The 19,523-nt window shown below is 56.7% G+C and overlaps 1 protein-coding gene across 1 annotated transcript in view; it reads right to left on the bottom strand.

Annotated features, from left to right (window-relative positions):
* The window catches only part of MPPED1 (metallophosphoesterase domain containing 1), a 58,160-nt gene that overhangs the window by 24,443 nt on the left and 14,194 nt on the right, over positions 1–19,523 (bottom strand). The window contains exon 3 of the mRNA XM_053920676.1: positions 14,565–14,746. Coding sequence (XP_053776651.1) covers positions 14,565–14,746 — 182 coding nt within the window. The remainder of the gene's footprint in view (positions 1–14,564; positions 14,747–19,523) is intronic.

Here is a 19,523-nt window from a genome sequence, read left to right as displayed (position 1 = left end):
GAAGACTCCAATAAGCAGAAAGACATCCCACGTCCATGGACCAGAGGACTTCACGTTGCAAAGACGTCCGTCTACCCAAAGCAACCTACAGATTCGATGCGATCCCTTCCAAAACCCCACGACGCTTCTTTCAGAAACAGAAAATCCATCTTAAAGTCCAGAGCAAACCTCGAGGGACCCTGAATAGCCAAAGTAATCTTGAGAAAGAAAAACAAAGTTGGAGGACTTCCACTTCCTGATTTCAAAACTCTACGTAAAACAGTACGGTGCCGGTATAAAGACGGACATAAGGACCCGTGGAGTTGAAGAGAGTCCAGAAATATACTTTCCCGTACGTGGTCACATGAGGGTCCACAAAGGCACCCGGGCCATTCGGTGGGGAAAGGACGGTCTTTTCAAGAGCCGGAGCTGGGAAAACAGAAGATCCACAAGCAGAAGAACGAAGCCGGACCATTCTCTTATGCCATGTGCAAAAATTAACTCAAAATGGAACAAAGACCTAAAGGTAAGAACTAAAACTATAAACTATTAAAAGAAAAAAAAAACATAGGGGAAAGCTTCATGACATTGAACTTGGCAATGATGTCTTGGATATGACCCCAAAAGCAGAGGCAACAAAAGAAAAAAATACATCAAAATTTAAAACTTCTGCACAGCAAAGGACACCATCAACAGAGTGAAAAGGCAACCCACAGAATGGAAACAAAAATTGCAAATCATATTTCTGGTAAGAGGTTCATACCCAGAATAGATAAAAACTCTGCAACTCAACCCAATATAAAAACGGGCAAAGGACTTGAACAGACATTTCTCCAAAGAAATCACATAAATGGCCAACTAGCACATGAAAACATGCGCAACATCACTAAATCATTAGGGAAACGGAACTCAAAACACAGTGAGAGACCGCCTCACCCCCGTCAGGATGGCTACGCCCCAAAACAGAAAGCAACCAGCGTTGAGAAATGGGAACCCCGTGCGCTGCCAATGGCAATGCAAAGTCCGACAGCCCCTGTGGAGGACGGCTCGGAGGTTCCTCAGAAAACTAAAAGCAGCACTGGCACAGCATCCAGCAATTCCACTCCTGGGTATTTGTCCCGAAGAATGGAAAGCAGGGCTCACACGAGCATTTGGACACTCACGAGCAGAGCAGCATTATTTGAAATAGCCAAAAGGTGGACGCAGCCCAAGCGTCCACTGACAGATGACGGATAAACACAACGTGGTCCATCCGCACAATGGACTGTGATTCAGAGGCAGAAAGGAGGAAACTCCAACACCTGCCGCAGCACGCGTGGACCTCGAGGACGTCACGCTCTGTGAAGGAAGCTGGTCCCAACAGAACAAGCGCAGCAGGGCCCCACCTACATGAGGTGTCTGGAGCAACCGCATTCCTGGGGACCCCTGGCGGTGCCGGGGGAGGACGAGGGGTGAGTGTCTAGTACGTACGAAGTATCAGTCTGGCAAGATGGAGAGAGCTCTGCGCACGGCTGCTGGCGATGGCTGCACAGCAACCCACACGCCCCTGAGGCCACTGAACTATCCCCGAAGAAAGGTAAATGTTGGGTGTATTTAACCGCAGTTAAATTTTAAAAGAATTGCAGGAGAACCGGGAGCCTGAATTTCAGACACTAGAATTGTGAGCAGGTAGAACTGAAGGTCTTAAGGTCCTAGAAATACTGTTTTTAGAATCTCACAACCCTGAGGGCCAAATATTCTAGAATTGGAAGCAATCAGTCCGTGAATTTTACAAGCCGCGGAGGGTTAGAGGTGGAAAGGGACCAAGCAGCCATTTGGGTCTTGGTCCCTCATCCCCTCCTTATCAAAAAGTCCTGAGAGGCTCCAGGCAGGGAGGCTGCCCCACCTCCACCTCTACGGAAAGTTCACGACTTCACGTGGGGCCCGAGGCCCTGGGCGGAAGGCAGAGCTGCAGGGCTGAGACCTGGCCCTCCGCTGCCCAACAGACATTCACATTTCACGGGTGCGTTCCAACCGCAGACAACCCATCGAAAGGGGCAAACAGGCCCAAAGCGATGTTCTTTGCAGTAGCAACTGAAATAAGTATTTGAAAACGAGTTACACTGACGATCCCTGTTTTAAAGGAGATTTCCTAATAAAACTAAGTGTTTTTAAGCTAAATAAACATTTTGGATGTTAAGACACACTGAAGTAAAATCATCTCGTCACCTCTTCATTCCAGGCGTGTGGGGGGTGGGGCTCACAAGTGCTGGATGCTGGGCTGGAGCCTGGGGACAGAGGCCTCAACCCCGCCCCTCCTCCAGCAGCTAGTGTGGGGACGTACACAAGTAACCAGCGGCCTGTGGTGGGAGCGGCTTCCAGGCACGCGGAACCAGGAAGAGCAGTGGGTTTTCCTTCCCCTGACCACGCACGGTGACGCCAGGAGGGATCGCAGAAACAGGTGTCGGGGTGAAGAGCAGCTCCACAGGCGAATGAGAAAGGAAGAGGGCCCCACACACGCAGAGGTAGGGGGGTGGGAAACCCAGCGTATTTGGCAGTTGGGGGGTGAACAGAGGCAGGCCTGGGAAGGACAGCTGGGGTCACACGTGGAGGGGTCCAACTGCCCCCAACCCCCCCCCCCCCCCCCCCCGCAAAGATCTGGACTTCGCCCAGGACACCGCGGGGAACCAATGAGGAGTGTTAAGGGGGGCGGGACCACAGTTGGATCAATGAACAGAAAACTTCTTGCGAGCACCGACGAGACAAATGTTAGTCTGGAAAGTGACTATTTTGAGAGGTTGGGACGCTACCAAGCAAGCCCCGCCTGTCAGCTCCAAGCCTCCCTTCACTGTCGTGGCTGTCAAACCAGCCCCGAATTAGCTCCTCCCGAGCTCTCGGAACTTCATTTGCATCCTGCACACTCAGAGAGGTGTGAAATTCTTCTTCTGAAGAGAAGTCAAAGAAACAAACCTGTACACTTTTTAAAAATCCGCTTTCTTTCAAACAAATTTCAAAGAACCAAACCCTAACTTTTCAATATCTGGTTTGGAAGAAGAGGAAGGCCCCCTGGGATGATGAGTAATTACAGCTGCGGCCCACGGAGCCCGCGCTCGGGGCCGGGCACTGAGACGCTTCACAATGCAGCCTCAACACGCACGGCAGCTGCATTTAGCATGTGGTTACTCCACGCTGGGCCGTACGCTGAGCCCAGATCACCCCCTGCCTCGCTGGGGCCCCCCACATCAGCCCCCTTTCACAGATGTGAAAACTGAGGCTCAGAGAGGACAGACTGCGCTCAAGGCCAGGTGGCTGGCACGCACAGAGGCTGGACCCAGACCAGGGGTCTCTGCAGACCACAGGCTGAAAGCAGATCCCACTGCAGTCACCCATGCATCCTCACTAGGAGTGAGTGCCACCCCCACGCTGCAGGGGGCACACCCAGGCACAAGAGGATTGTGGCTTTCTCGAGGCTTTCCGGGCAGACACGTGGCCTGGCCGGCTGGGAAGGCCCCTCTCTCACGTCAGGAATTTAATTTCCTATTAATAAGTCAATGCAAAGCGCCTGCAGACATGGGCGCTGTCCGCGGTCCTGAAGATGCAATGGGCGTGCAGGACGGACGAGATCCCTGCCTTAGAGAAGTGGGCCTGTCAGTGGGGTGTCGACAATTGAAACGTAAGCACCAGGTCCCATGGGGATAACAGATATGGGGGGAAAAACAAAGCAGGTAAGTGGGACAGGGAGCATCGGGTGGGAAGCTGATCCATCCCAGGAGGTCAGGGACAGCCTCTCTGGGAAGGTGGCGACGGAGAGCCAGGACCTGGGTGAGCTCCAGGGAACACAGCCCTGTGCTGGATCTCAGCCTCCTCCCCTGCAAACCACCTGAAAGCCCTTTTAAACTGTCCAGTGCCGTCCCCGGGAAGTCACTGTCGCTGTGGAGCCTCTGGGGGGGCTTGGATACGAGGTTCCGCAGCCAACTGCAGCTCTCACATGGGGAAGTTCTCGCATCCCATCAGCAACCTGAACATGGCTTTGTTCAGTTGGCCCTGACTCTATAAAGCATTGCTCCTGACCACGCCTTTCAAAACCGCCTTAGAAAGGAGGGATTGGCTAACAGAAAAGGCTGGGTCTCTGGAGACACAGGGGAAGTTCCCACATCAATGGCCGCCTTAGATACTGAAGAATTAATTAAAAATTTTAAAAGCACACAGACTTCAGTTAGAATCCTGGCTCCACGTTTAGTTTGCGGGATGTCTTAGGCAAGCTCCGCACCCCTTGGAGCTTGGTGTCTTCATCTGCAGAGACAGTAGCCGCAAGGGGTTGTCTGGCTGCACTGTCCCATCCGTACTCATTAAACCCCTGAGACTATTTCATTGCAAATTAAATACCATGAAATAAAACACAGAAGTCAGAGTCTCAGGAACACCAGCCACATTTCACCTGGTCAATTGCCCACAGGAGGCAGGTGGCTACCATCCTGGGCCACACAGGTCCAAAGCCTGGGTACATCACCTGGGGGTCACCCACCCAGACCTGCCGAACCAGGATTTCCACATGCACAGAACACCCCCCCCCCCTGCCAGGGGATTCTCATACACCTGATGTCTGAGAAGGGCTGGCTGTGAGGGTTAACTGGGAGACCAGGCGGGGGGCACATCCCACAGAAGGGGCAGCTTGTCGATGGGATGGTAATGGGAAGACAGGGAAGCTCCCAAGACCCAGCTTCTGCCAAGTCCGCGCAGAGTCCAGGTGCAGGGGGCAGGCAGGGGGAGGGGTGGGCACAGGGACATGGTGGAATCTTTCAGACATTTCGGGAGTTTATGGGCACATGAGGACAGACTATTTCAGTTCTGTGCGGGCCAGGGTTTTCTGGCTTGTTGACTATTCCTGTTTTGGAAAGAAGTCCAGCATGAAAATGACATTTTTAAAAACTCATACTGGCTGATTTCATATTCAAACACATCTCCCCATGTTTGAAGAAAAATAGAACAGAAGCATACCAGCAAGAAAATCTTGCTTCCCCAGCTCTTGAATGACCAACTGGTCATTACCCCTCCAGCCAATGACTTTCTGCGATGGTCCCACTGCCTGGCTGGGAGGCTCCTGCGGAAAACCCAGCAAGGTCTCGGGGCACTTATTCTCTCACCCGTGGACCCGCCAGCCTGGGAGGAGTCATCGCATCCCTGTACGGATGAGGAACTGAGACCCCGGGGCAGGCGAGCCACCTGCCCTGCATCTCACACCTGGGAGGCGGGTGAGGGTCTAACCTGGTCGCAGGCTCCCACTTCTCCCTGTCTCCATCACGCCATGGCACTCTTGTTTCTGTGTTTCTAAGGTAGGAGTCTCGCTTGCTGTGCTGCCCACTGCACGCTCAGCATCCAGAGCAAGGTAAGAGCGCAGCACATGTTGAATGGGTGCATGACTGCAAACCAATTGGGTGGGCCAGCCAGTCAAAGCTCCGGCCTCCGACCTCTGGTGAGCCTGCCCCTCACTTGTCCCAACAAAGCCCCAGTGCGGAGGCCCCCTCAAGTACCACCTCCTACTCAAAACCACCCCACCTGGCTCCCAACCCCCATCTGGCCTCTGCTCCTCCTCTCACCCCTCAGGCCTGCCATGGGACTCTGGCCACTTGCCTCCTTGCTGGTCCCCAAATGTGCCACCCATGCTGCTGTCCCAGCTGCTGCCCCTGCTCATGTGGCCTCCGCAGACCTGCACACGCCCGCTCCCTCCATTCAGAATGGTCTCTGCTGAGGGGCCACCTCCACAGAGGGGCCTCCCTGTCCCTTTATCCTGACCGGCACACAGGTGATAGCTGTTCGCCATGGGCCATCTGCTCACGGCCGCATCCCCAGGGCCCAGATCCAGGCTGGCCACAGAGAAGCGCTCAGCAAACACCCAGCGAGCAAATGGCCAGTGCAGACCGGAAAGCAAACCATAACGGCGATACCGACGACGTGAGGGCAGGCTTAAAAACGAGTCAGAAGTGAGACGCCAGATGGTGGCAAGAGGGGCCGGGGTGGGTGTGTGCCAGGGAACTTCGGGGAGAATGGAGATGTTGGTTAATTTTATTCTGACTCAAGTCGGATATGCTTATTAAAAATTTATGAGTAACAACTAAACGAATTGAAAAAGAATATAGAATTTCCAAACCAGTGGAGGGGGAAAAAAAAGAAACTTCAATCAATCCAAAAGAAAACAGAGAGGGGGAGAGAGAAATACAAAATGAATGACAGAAATGGGCATGTTTTACATGCTAAGAAACCCTAAACGAATATTCATTATTATTCAGATACAAAAGTGTTACCAAGTTCCTCCTGCACAGAAATGACCAGGACGCACGTCTGGTCTTCAAGGTGCTCACAGCAGAGGAGATGGACCTGCTGCAGGGACGGACCCATCAGAGGCGCTGGCCCATTTCCTCCGCCCAATACTCAGAGCCATCATCAAACGTATCTCCCTTTTCACTTTGGCCCCCGGGAAGCTCAGGCTCCATTTCCAACTCACAGAACCCACTGAGCCCTACGTGTTGATATTCTAGGCCCTCCCTTTGAGCTGCTCTAATTTCTATTTTTTAATTGCCTTTTGATTTCTCATCAGTCTTGTACCATTTTACTATTCTTGTTTCTATAAACCATCTCAAATCCTTTGGCACAACATGGGAGTAAACAAGGAAGCAAAAAAAGTCCAAACAAATAACAAAATATGCAAAACCAAGAAAGAACTTTCAGAAAGCTCAGAGTTTTCAGAACAATGTATCGCTACCTTGTTTAAATATTTTAAATTTTTTAAAAATTTAAGGCATCTAATTAAAAATTTTTTTTGATGATCTTAAAAAAAAAAAAACACTGCCACAAATGTTTGAAAGACACATACACAGTCACGCTCACACTCGAGCCGTCTCATTTCATTTCCAAAGCCATTCTGCCCTAAACAGGTAATTAGCATAACAGGGTGCAGCCGGGGACGGGGGGTGGAGGGGCAAATAGGGATTTGTAATGGGGTCCCGAACTCGGTGTCCAGGAAATATTAGAAAATATGTATATATATAGGATGTCCTCACCCCCACAAGTCTGAGCTGGGGGATGGGACGCATGGAGCAGGGCCATTGAGAGCTGTTTTGCATAGCAACAGTTCTGCAGCTAACCTCTAGAACGGTCATATAACATCTATAACCTTTAACTGGTTTCATGGATACGTTAAACAGCTGTGGCCGTGCTTTGAGCCAGGGGGATGGGAGTGACTTCAACCCAGGATGCAACTAGGAGACAACGCCCCCTGGTTGCAGCACCTGTGTGAGAGCTTGGAGATGATTGGCTCCACACCACAGGGCCACACCTGCCCGGACTTACTACTGCAGCCCATTGAAGCTGGAAAAACACGGGGATGCTGGCAGCTGGGGCCAATTGTGGGAGGAATCAGAAATGGTGCAGCAGAGGAGATTGGTCCTGGGATTTAAACCCAGGCGCGGAGCCATACGGGGTCTTTTGGGGGCCATGGGGCTTGGGGAGAGAAGAACCACGGACTTCTATTTCTTTTTCTAAGATATGGTACCCCAGACTGGGCATTTGTGGGTGTTCTAAAGGACTTTGGGATCTCAGTGAAGACATTAAGTCATTACTCTTAAGTTTGTATAACTCTTTAAATAAGTAACCCCTTTCCTTTTCCCCAGTCTCTTTCCCTGGCGGCGAGCAAGGCGAACCTAGTACGGGGTGGGGGGCCCCCGGAGCACAAGGGCGGGCCTACTCGGTAATAGTATGTCGTTTGCCCCCCCCTGGGTCTGTTCTGAAACAGTGGCACTCAAGCACACCTTGCGAGGGGCCTACACATTACCGTGGAAATACTGAAGTTACGACTGGCCAAAATTGCTTGACCACAACTCAGAATTCTAGGTTCTTCGTCTTCATTAGAAGTTAATTTTCTCCTTGGTAGCCCCTAAAACACACTTTGGGCTTTGTGAGGAATTTTTTAATGAAAAATCCAGAAAATTAATTTTTTAGGCGAAAGCCAAACCTCTGGTGCACTGTCTGCCCATTTTCCATGTGAATGTCCCCCCTCCCTGGACGAGCCGCCGACCGCTGAGGCCGCTCGCGGCCAAAGCCCTGGACGCCGGCGGCCTCTGAGCCGACAGTGTCAGGGTGATGTGAGGCCCAGAGTCGAAAAACATTTGTTTTAAATGTTCCATCTTGAGTCTGTGTGAGAATAACGTGTTTCTGAAAGTGTCTGACTCCGGCCATTGTATCGAAGGAATTAGCCGATGGAACAGAATCCACTTTAGGTTCACGGCTTCTGTTCTATTCATGCTCAGCGACTGCGGCGAGCTCTTTTAAAAGAAAAAGAAGTTGGTTGGATATTTTGACTGAAGGGACCACATCCCAAAACATGTCTTTTTTTTTTTTTCATTCACTTCACAGATACTTGTGGAAGGCCTGCCTCCAGCCAGGCCCACTGCTGGGCAGCAGCAGGTCAGGGGTCTCACGCACCCTCCACCCCCGTCTCCCATCAGCAAATCCCACTGATTTCGCCTCCAAACTGTGGCCAAACCCCCACACTGCTCTCGGTCCCCTTGGCCACCTCCAGGTCCTCTTGCCTCTCGGTGACACCTGGACCAGCCCCCCAGGTGCCCCATATTCCACCCCCACACACCCTCCTGCAGCCCTGCTCCCCACAGCAGCCAAAGGTCCTTCAAAACCAGTCAGAGCACGTCCCTCCCCTGCCTCGCCCCCAGCGGCCTCTTTAACACTCAGAGCAAGATCCAAGTGCTCACCCCCCTGCTCAATCTCGACCCCAAGCCAGTGTGCATAGCAGCCCCCCACCCACCACATGTGTTGACTGGGTGAGTGTGGGCCCCTCCCATCTCCAGCAGTCACAGCCGGGGAAGCCGCGAACCCCCCACAGGGCTCGCCAGGCCAGGAGTGCTGGGCAGCAGAATGTCAGCAGGGGGCTTCATTAGCACGTGGTCCAATCCAGCACCCACATTTTATGGGTGTGGACACCCAGTGTGAGAGAAGCGAGGACACCTGGCTGGTGGCGGCAGGGCCAGAAGTGGCCCCAGGAACCCTGGCTAAGTGCTCTGTCCCCTGCTGTCGGGATTCCCGACCCCAGGTCAGGGGGGACCTGTCAGAGCTGCTCACACCCCTGGTCCCCACCTCACCTGTCCCACCCCACCCACCCACCTGGGCCAGGGGAAAGGAAGGGCTCCCCCCCAGGACACCCAGCGCAGCCCACTCCAGGCCGGAGCGCCCCAGGGCAGCCCCGTGCAGACTACACCTGGGACACGCAGGTGGGGCCACCCGATGCTGTCTCCAGGGCCTGATACAAAGAACCTGGGATGCCCACCCTCCACGGAGCATTCTGCGGCCTCAGGGCAGGACTGAGCACAGAGAGATGGAAGCGAGAGTGAGGTTCGGCCCAGACTCAGCAAGCCAAGCACACGGATGAGAAACGCCCAGTGAGGAGAGGGGGGCACCCACGTAAAAAACAGTGGAAGGAATAAGAACAGAAGGGCTTGCAGAGGCTGCTGGGGACAGAGCAGGGGGAGCAGAGTGATAACTTCTGCTCCTGAGTGGCCACTGGCTCCTTCCCAAAGCCCCTCACCTCCACCTGGAGCCCAGTCCTGGGCTGCTGCCTTGAATCACAATGAGGCAGGAAGGCGGCGGCCCATTTCCAAAGCCGTCCCTCCCCAGTGGCAAATGAGGCAAGAACCAGAGCAACCGCCTGGAAGTGTTCTCCACTTCCCTTCCTCCTTTCTCCTCCCTCACAGATTTTAATTAAGGGTTTACTTGCAAAAGACCTAGCTCTATTTAGCGAAATCCTTGGACCCCTTTTATATTGTCTTATATATCGTTTTATGCTAGAGCACCAGTAAAAAGTTAATTATAACTTCTAAATGCGCCATTACCAGGCCCTCGCCTTCCTCTCCTGCCTGGCTCTGCGGAGGGCCATGTCACTTAATGCACTGGTCCAGCCTGTGCCCTGCAGACCTCTCCAAGCCGATTCAACCACCCCCTGCCCAGCCCCCTCAGCACCAGGCTGGGCCTGGCTCTGAGGACCTACAGGAGGAAGGAGCCAGGCAGGCCGCCTGCTTGGGTGCCCCCAGGAGCTCAGCAGGTGATATGAGTGAATGGAGAGGAACACAGGCAGGGCAGACAACAGTGGGGTCGGAATAATAAGAGATAGCAGCGGACATCTGCTTCGGAGGGAAGGGAGAAGGGGGCGCAGGAGCTGAGGTGGGGAGGGTCTCAAACACCACACTGGAGGGCTACACCTTACAGTGTAGCCTGTGGGGATGGGTCTGAGGTTTGGGAGTTCAGTTTGGGATGGAACTAGTCTGAAATCCTGGCAGACAGCCAGGAGGAAGTGTCTCCTGAAAAGATGGAACAATACACTGGCAGAATCTCAAAGAAAGGTCTAGACTGCAGAGAGAGTTGGGAGCATTCTGTAGGTCTGGGTGGGAGTGAGAGCTGGGGGGACCATGAGCAGGAGACCAAAGGAGATGGAGAAGAGGGTTCCCAGAGAGGAAGGTGGAAACGGGAGAAGAGAACCCCAGTTGGAGGGTTCAAGTGGAGAGGCCAGAAGAGAACAAACCTGTGGCCTCTGGAGGTCACTCCCAAGGCCAGGGAAGGGGCAAGGCTGTGGGAGCTGGGGTCACAGGAGTGAGGGTGCAGAGGTGCAGGCTCCTCCTGGCTGGAGGGGTTGGGGGGTGGGTAGAGGGGGAGGCCAGCCCGACACCTGCCCGGCGCAGACAGTGAGAGCGAGAGCGAGCTTTCTGGCATCTTGCAAATCCCGGCTCATGAACTGACAGGTTCAGAATTCAGCTGCATGTCCTCATGGAGAAGAATGGCGCCTCCCTGCCCCCGCCCCACCCCCACACACAGGAGGCTGGGCTAGTGGGCCTGGGGAAGGGGCACGTGGTGGCCTTCTGAGGGCCTGGGTGAGGCCAGGACCGCCCTGAGTCCGGTGCTGTGGCCACTCCCACGCTGGGACGCATGCACCAGACACCAGAGAAGCCAACATTTCATTAAAAACAATGAGATTTCAGCGTTGCTTTTATGTGACGCTACCAAATAACGCATGCTTTTGCAAAAAATCAAGGGGGAAGAAGACAGAACCATGGGAAGGAAGATAAAACCTCTCCCAGCGCCCCCACCGGGACAAGAGTTCTGGAACATCACAGAGCTTTTGCCCTCTCTGGCCTCGCTGCTTCACTCCACTCCGCAGCCCAGGCCTTTGACGGCGTCTTTACAGGTCCCTCCCCACCATCAAGCTCCCAAGTCCCAAACTCCCATCGCCCCTGGAACCAGCCCCACACTCCTGTCCTGGGCCCGCAGCGCCTGTGCACACCAGCACCCCTCCCCTAACCCTCCTCACCCAACACTTGCCTCATCCTCTGCTCCCCCCTCAGGGCCTCTGCAGCTGCCCGTGCCCTCAGCCTCCAGCATTGCTCCTACCTCTGCCTCATTCCCATCCTCCAGCCCTTGTCCAAGGTCACCTCCTCAGGGAGGGCTTCCCTGATTGCACTCAGGCACCATCAGGCGCCCTCGTTGCTTCTTGTGTACCTCTCGAGCCACTGTCTGTCCATCACCAGAATGTGAGCGGGCCCACCCCTGTCCCCACTGTCACCCAGTGCCAGGGACATGCCTGGCACACGGGGAGTTCTCTGTGAGGCACACTGAATAGACGAGTGAGCGTTTCCTCCCAGTCTCTTCCGTGTGCGTGTGCTGCTGGCACAGCTAAGGTCCCACGTCCACGTTTCTCGGGAAATCCACGCGTGTTTGCACACAACCTCTCCTACTGTTCCCCCGGCCTACACGAACAACCCCTGGGCTCGGGTCAAAGGCCCCCACTTCTGTGGGACCAACCCTCGGCCCCTGCTCTCCCCAAAGGGAGCCGCGGTCTGGCGCGGGCCAGTGCTGGGGGAGAAACACCCGCACGCAGCATGCTACAGCCTGCGTGTCTTCATCGTTCCCTCCAGCCCAGCGAAGTCTCTGAACCGCTTTTGGGGGTGGGCAGGGCACAGGGAGCTCCACCCCCATTTGAAACGAGGCCACTGAAGCTCACGGAGGACACATGGCTGCCACAGCCCTGGCAGGGGGCAGACCCCAGATGTCCGCACCCAAACGGCGCAGCCCACGACTTGAGCGGGCACCAGAGAGGATCAGCCTGAGAAGAACCAGGGAGGCGAGCAGAGGGGGAGGTGCCGAGAGCGTGGCCCCAGAGCCCGACTGCCTGGGCTGGGATCCCAGCTGGGACCCTGTGTGGCCTGGGCAAGTCGCCCCCTTTGCTGGCCTCAGTTTTCTTCTCTGTAAAATGGGGATGACAGCGGTCCTGCCTCCTCCCGTGGTCAGGAGGGTGAAAAAATTTGATGATACTGATATGCAAAAAGGGCAGCACCGAAGAGCGTGAAGAATCAGGGGACACATGTGCTCAGCAGACACCAGCTCTCCATAAGCACACACCTGGGCAGATGCACCTGGAGGTGCCTGGTGAGTGCACTGCCCACCTCTCGGCCACGAGAACCACATCCCTGGGGGCTGGACAGCCAGCCCACAGAGGGGTGTCTCCCTTTGCACCATGGACAAGTCCCCCCAAAGCTGGCTGCAGGGAGGCTTGCTTGAGCCAGCACCCACTGAGGCTCCACTGACGCGCAGACTGCTGGCCACTCAGTCCGGGCCAGAGCAACCTCCCCACCCCCCGAGTGACAAGCGCTGCGTCTGCAAACGCCTGAAGGCACCGAAGGGGAGAGGCCCCAGGGGAAAACCTTCTGTACAAAAACCCTTTGTAAGCTCACCCTTCCTGCCCCCAGTAACTCAGGAGAATGAATCCGCCCAACTCCAAGTGCACATTAGGAAGAAGGCCCCTATGGTCCGGTGGGCACTGTTCTGACGATTTCTGTGACGAGGCAGGTGGAGGGACCGTCCTAAAGGGCCCATCTCACTGTGCCAGCCCCCCAGGACCCTGGTCAGGCCCCCCACCGGCGCGCTTTGCCCAGACCCCTGGCTCCAGCTGCAACGGTGCGTCACGCCTCCTCTCAGGCCCCCCACTGGTGTGCTTTGGCCTCAGCTGTCCCCTTGGCCTGGTGGCGCCCTTTCTGCACAAACCCCCAGCCCCTCCATCGAGGCCTGGCCCCAAGCCAGCTTCTCCCCATGGCCTGTGCCTGCCAGGGGAAGCTGCCGAGACACCCCCACTGTGCAGGCAAGCGCATGTCCATTCATTCACCACCCCGAGGGGAACACTCAGGCCTGCACCTCTGAAGCAGTCTCCACCCTAAGAACCTCAGTGCAAGGGGGGGAGGGGGGACGACATCCTCTTCTGTCCAATAGCGATCCCCCCCAAACAGCTGTTCCCAAAATTCAACTGGGCAGTGGCACTAATGAGCCTGGCACCCCGCGACTCCTGTCCCCGGCCCTGGACACGGGCCCTGGGCTCAGTCAATGGTGGCCTCCCGTCTTTGGACAGATAAGAAGCCAGGCTCAGAGAGGGTCCCTCCCAGGAGGCGGTCCAGACCCCAAAGCAACTCCGGGCAAGGTGAGGAGCCTGAGCAGGTCTGCCCTGCAAGGGCCCTGTCCCACCCCAGCCTTCACGGGGCTCAGCCCAAACGGGGCCCTTGCTTAGAATTTCCCATTTGGAAAATCGGTATTGAAAGCTCTGAGCCTGCCAAGTGGAGGAGAAGGCCTTGCTTGTAAATATTTGTCTCAGCCGGCAAAGCCGGCCTCTTGCTCACCGCAGCTGCCGCCTCGCTCCTGGCCGCTCTGCTCACACAGCTCCCAGCTGACTGCGCAGCAGGACACCCTCCCGGCAGGCGCACCGTCTGGCAGGGGAGTGGGGTGGCGCATGGAGGTGCCGGCCTTGCACCCACGCCTCTGAGATGATAGCCAGTACACAGGGCCACCCAGGGCCAGTCCATCTGTGTCCCCCTCCCCGGGGGACTCACAGTGAGGTCTCTCTGGATTCCAAACAAGCAGCTTTTCCCAGGGGGCACCTGGGGCCTATGTCTTTCTTATTTAGGAAGAAAGTAAAAAACCACAGACAAAACCCTGGGGGCGTGCTTGCAAATCACGGCCCACAGCCTTGGACAGCTTGCTGCTTGTGCCCACACCTGGTCCCCAGGCCCCTGCTGTGGGTCTCAGAGGCCCAGGGGGGTCCCCTCCTGGGGAAGCCATCTGAGGGCGGTAGGTGGCTGAGCCAGTGTGAGCCCTCTGAGCGCCTGCCCTGGCATCACCGTGCCCAGGCAGCCGTTCGTTCGGCCACGCGCTCTCTCACCCACTTGCTCATTCATCCCGTTTATTTAGCACCTACTTGTTCCAGGCACTGGGGGCAGGACACACGGCTGGGGAAAAATCCCTCTGGCAGGGGCTTTCCCGAACCCAAAATCCCCCCACACAAACGGAAAGTCACAGCCCAGACGAGGGCCGGGGTGGGAGGTGAGGCAGGAGAGTGAGAGGGCTGTGACCTGGTCCCGAGGTCAGGGAACGCTTCCCCGGGCAGGAGGGGACAGGCAGACGGAGGCCAGGCAGAGGCTGTGGGCAGAGCAGGGAGGAAGGACAGCCGGGCACAGAGGCGGCCCCCGGCCTGGACATCGGCAGCAGTCCCCCTGCTGCCCAGCACCTACCAAGCCACTCGTTGAACTTCTTCACCTCGCTCGGGAGCCCCAGCTCCGTGAAGTCCCCGGCGTGGATCAGCACGTCCCCGTAGGGCATCTGGATGGGGTCCGTCCTCGAGTGGGTGTCAGACACACAGACAAAGCGGGTGTAGCCGGGCGGCTTGGGGGCGTCATGAGGCACGGGGTCCACCCTACAGGGAGAGAAGACAACGTGGTCACGGCCACGGTCACAGGGCCATGGGACTGTCTGCAGACCTGTCTTTATAATAAGGAGAGTAAGTTGTTTTCAACCCCAAAACCAGTGTTCACCCCCTTGGGCGCCCTCTGGATGCCAGTGAGAATGCAAAGGCCCACGTCCGCGGTGCGGGTGATGCAGATGAGTCCCCAGGGCTGTACAGGGCACAGGCAGCACCCGAGGAGAGCCACAGGCAACGGGGGACTCGGGGGACTCGGAGGGAGCGCGTGAAACAAAGGCAGGAGAGAAAAGCGGTACTTTTTCGAACTGTGAGGTTTTCTGACCCTCCTGGGAACACAGGCTACCCAGGGGGTGTCAGAGATCCGTCCTGGAACCAGAACACCAGGCTTCAAACTCCCAGCTCTGCCACTTGTCACTAAGTGTGGCCTGAAGCAAAACGCTTGGCCTTGCTTTTTGCTTGACCGAGCCAGCGGCCGGTGTCCCAGGGAAGAAATGCTCGGCGCCCTGCCCCCCACGCGCTGCCTCCCCACTGAATGATGTTGCCAGGCTCACGACTCTTAACAGCAACGGGATGGCATTTCAACGAGCGGCTCTCCCCAAATGAGTATGCCGCTCGAGGAGTTAGTTGTGTTTAAATCTAATTATGCGGCAAACCAAAAGCGGGACCATATCAGTTACATAAATACTTTTAAAGACATCTTTCTAATTATCCTTTTTTTTTCAGACAATATACTTCAAAGAAATTTAATTAACACCTTACGAGACAAGCGGGTTCAGCATGCTAATGTGCAGGGCGCATTTGCACGCTCCGTCCGCCGCCGTCGCAGGCGCCGAGCCAGCCTCTCCCCGTCACGGTGCCGCGACAGGAGGGGCATGCCGGGTCCTTTTCTGGGATTGCTGAGCCCAGTTAGAACCCCTGCGGGTCGGCACTGGATCCAACCAGGGAGGAGAGGAAAATTCCCCAGTGAGTCCAGTGATGACCACAGGAGGGTGCTGGGGGCTCCTCCTCTTCCTTCTTCATTCATTCATTCATTCATTCATTCATTCAACACAGCACCTTCTGGCCACACCTGTGAGCCCAGGAGACCCCTGGCTTGGCCAGTCAGTGACAATGAAGCCACTAACTTTGATGGGGCAGCAGTGGGGCTAGGAGCCAGAGAAGGAGGTGGTGCCTGAGCTGATCTGGAAACTCAACTCTCCTTCTCAGTAATTCCCGCCACTTGTCAGTCCTCTGGGTCCCTCCCTCCCCTCCCCCACCTCCATGTGGCAGAGGATCTTACAGGTAGCTGGTCTCTCAATCCACCTGTACACCCTGCCCACCCCCAACACAGCTATTGAACCAAAGGCAGCCAGTCACTACTGGGCTATTGGCCTGGCACAGGGACATGAATGAGCCAATCAAATTCACTCATTCACTCATTCATTCACACACACACACACACACACACACACACTGAGGCGGTAGGCATGCCAAGTGAAAGAGACAAAGAGAGACAAAAACGGGGAGGGAGCGAGATGCCACCTGCAGAGCCACCTCCATCCCCAGAATCTCCCCTCCTGTGAGTCTCTTAGCGAGGAGCCCCTCTGCCCCCAGCAGCCTGGAGCAGCGCGAGGCTCTCCTCCGCCAGGCCCAGGCTCTTTAATTAACTCTGTTCCTATTTCCCTCCACCCCGAGGCTTCTGAGCTCACTGAAGACGCAAACCTACTCATCCCCAGAGGAAAAATAAAGACTCTCATTTCCCGGCACTGGCCTCCGGCTATCTGGATGGTAACAAACGTTCAACCGCGTAACAGCGGGAATGGGAGGGACGATTCCCACGAACTGGGGGCGCATTATCGCTGGCACTCCCCACGCATCCGCGCCCTTCGCCTGCACAGTGACCACAGGGCAGGGAGCTAAGGGCGTGCCCATTTCATGGAGCAAGAAACTGAGGTGGGGAAAACACTGCCTTGCCTAGGACCTCAGCTGTGGGAGCCAGCAGAGCGGAACACGTGAAGCCGGTTTTTGGTTCCAGAACCCACGCCAGGCTGGACTAGGGCCTGGCCCTCATTCCTGTCACTCAGTCAGTCTGCGGACAAATGCTCACTGAGCACCTCTTAAAAGACAGGCGCCTGCTGCTTGCAAGGGGTGTACACGTGGCCGCCTCCTGGAGCTCCCAGAAACAGAGCTGGTGTTTGGACGTGAGGGAAAGGAGAAGAGTCGAGGTGTGGAGAAAGGGGGGGAGAGCGCAAACAAGCAGGTGGGTGGGCTTGGCAGCACCGTTTGATGCCTGGACCCAGCTGCGTCTGAACCCCGAGCCCAAACCGGACTTCCTGGCTGATTACAGGAGCCAGTAAACTCTCCTTTTTCCTTAAGACCCTTTAAGTTGGGTTTCTCACGCTTATGATGGCAAAACCCTCCGCGTCACAGCAGCCCCAAGGAACCAAGGCACAGAACAGTCAGACCCGTGTCCGAGGCCCCGGCTAGGCAGTCAAAGAGCAGACTTGAGCCTGGGCTTCACAACGGGATTCGGGCATCTAACCTCAACCCCTTCCTGCAACAACGTAGCAGTTATTTCCCAGCTATGTTCTGCAGGGCCCCGCGAAGGCCACTGCTCTCTCTCTCTCTCTGAGACCTGAAGCCCCACGGCCTGTCCCCAGCCTAACGAGGTGGGGGCCTTCCCCCGGGACCCAGGGTGCAGCAGCAGTGAGACCCAGCGTGCACGGCAGCTTGGCGCCCCCTCGCCAGCCCCTGGGCCCTCCTGGCCTGGCCCTGCTGGGTGGGGGTGGACCCACTCACTCCTAGAGCTATGGAGAGATCTCAGAGGACCTACAAAGCGCCCACCCCTTCAGTGCTGCCCCCCCCCCCCTGCCGCAGCCCGGTCCCTGTGCCCCAGAGGTCCCCACTGCAGCCGCCTCTCTCCCGTGAGAGTTAGCTCCCTGCAGACACACCTTCTGCTGCCAGAACCTCCCACAGGCATCAGAAGCAGAGGCCTGCCTCCCCTGTCTCCTTCGGAAGGTGGGGGGCAGAGTGCAGAGGGCTCCTCCCCTCGAGCTAGATTCCAGCTACACATCCAGCCATGTGCCGGGGCAGTAGCCATGGTGTTTTAGAACGGGAGAGCCCTCCAGTCCCCTCCTCTCACTCTACAAGTGGGGAAGCCAAGGCCCAGAGGAGGGGCAGGGACTCACCGGCTCAGTGTCACATAACTGCCCAGTGCTCTTCCACGAAGCACTGGTTCCAAGGCAACCCCGCCACGCTGCCCTCCTGCATCCCCGTGCCAGCCCCTCCTCCCCACCCCCTGGCCTTTGCTTGTGCTGGTTCTCCAAGTCCAGGGGTTAAGCCACCTCCCCCAGGAGGCCCTCCTTGATCTGCTGCTCTTCCTGGGCCACGCTCCCTGCCTCCTCCTGCCTCCCTTTGCTTTCTTCTTCCTGCTGCACTGCTCAAGGGACCAGCCTGTGCTAGTGGAGGGGCCGGGTGCTTAGAAAACCATCCCACAAGTGAATGTATAAACTGCAGGCTGAAGCATGTGAGGTGCAGGGGAAGCCTGTGAGTGCCTGGAGCTGGGGCGGGGGGGGGCTGAGGGAGGGAGAGAGACCTGGTCAGGATCCGGGAAGGCTTCCCAGGGGAAGTGACACCGACCGAGGTCTGAGGAGTGGGTTAGTATCAGCAGGGCAGAGTCGGGGAGGCAGAGGGGACAGCGTGCGTGAAGGCCTGGGCCAGAAGAATGGGCTGTGCGAGGGAATGGAAAGAGAAGCAGCTGCTGCTCCTGGGGCCCTTCAGCACGGGGCGCTAGATGGGGGCTGAGAACCAGACAGAGCCTGGGTTCGGTCCTCCAGTCTTGGCCCCTCCGACCCCCCATAGCTCCAGGCTGATGCTCTCTGTCTCTAGGAGAGGCTAGAGGCCACAGGGTCCCTTCTGAAGCCTCAGTCTCATCGAGAAAGGGGATTGGCACAGGTGGGAGGGCTGGGAACACAAAGGGGCCACCCCAGGCCTAGCATCCGGCTGTGCCCCTCCCCCCATGCTTGCTGCCTCCTTCACGAGCCCCCAAAGCCCAATGCTCTCCGAGAGTCTTTGAACTGGGGGACTCAGGTGTCCACCCACAGGACTCTTTTTAAAAGCTGCAGAGAAGAAGCGCGTGCCTGGCACCAGCTCCCCCGGCACCTGCACGCAGATGCCCAGGATGAGCCTGTCGCACCAGCAGCACCCGTCTTCTCACCGACCGGCAGGCCACACGGCCACCCGCCCACCCAGGACAGACGGCTGGCGGCTGAAGGGGCTCTGCCAGGCCACTGCAAAGGTTCATGGCCCCCAGGGGCAGGGTCGCCCTTCTCAGGGCCTAAAACCCCGAGGCCCAGAGATCCATGACTCAGGCAAAGGCAGCCTTGTTGCCACCAGGGTCTCCGGGGGCCGCCGCATGAATCACGCGGCTCAGTCGGAGGCCACGTTTGGACTGCCACTGCTGCTATTAAATATAAATTGTGGATTTATTAAATAAGGCCCCCTCACTCCCTCAGCCCAGAGACAAAGCCCAGGGCGGTGACAAATCACGTGTTGGGGAGTGGCGTCCATCTCCTGCATCTGCCTCTGTGGAGACGCACCATGGAAACCCGCACAGCCACCTCCCGCAGCCCGCTTGCTTCCCCGGCACTCGGGGCCTGGGGCTGAGAGAGGGGCTGGGAGGAGCAGCCCCCCCAAGTCCTTGCCCAGCCCTGGCTTCACCCAGCTTTGTGCAAAGTTGTATTTCAAAGCCCTGAACGAGGAGCCGGGCACTGGGCTCGGCGCCCGTCTGCCT

Source organism: Desmodus rotundus, chromosome 3 (assembly GCF_022682495.2).
Source record: "Desmodus rotundus isolate HL8 chromosome 3, HLdesRot8A.1, whole genome shotgun sequence".
Taxonomy (NCBI): domain Eukaryota; kingdom Metazoa; phylum Chordata; class Mammalia; order Chiroptera; family Phyllostomidae; genus Desmodus; species Desmodus rotundus.
The sequence above is the reverse complement of the archived record's forward strand: the minus strand, read 5'-3'. Positions and strand labels throughout refer to the sequence as shown.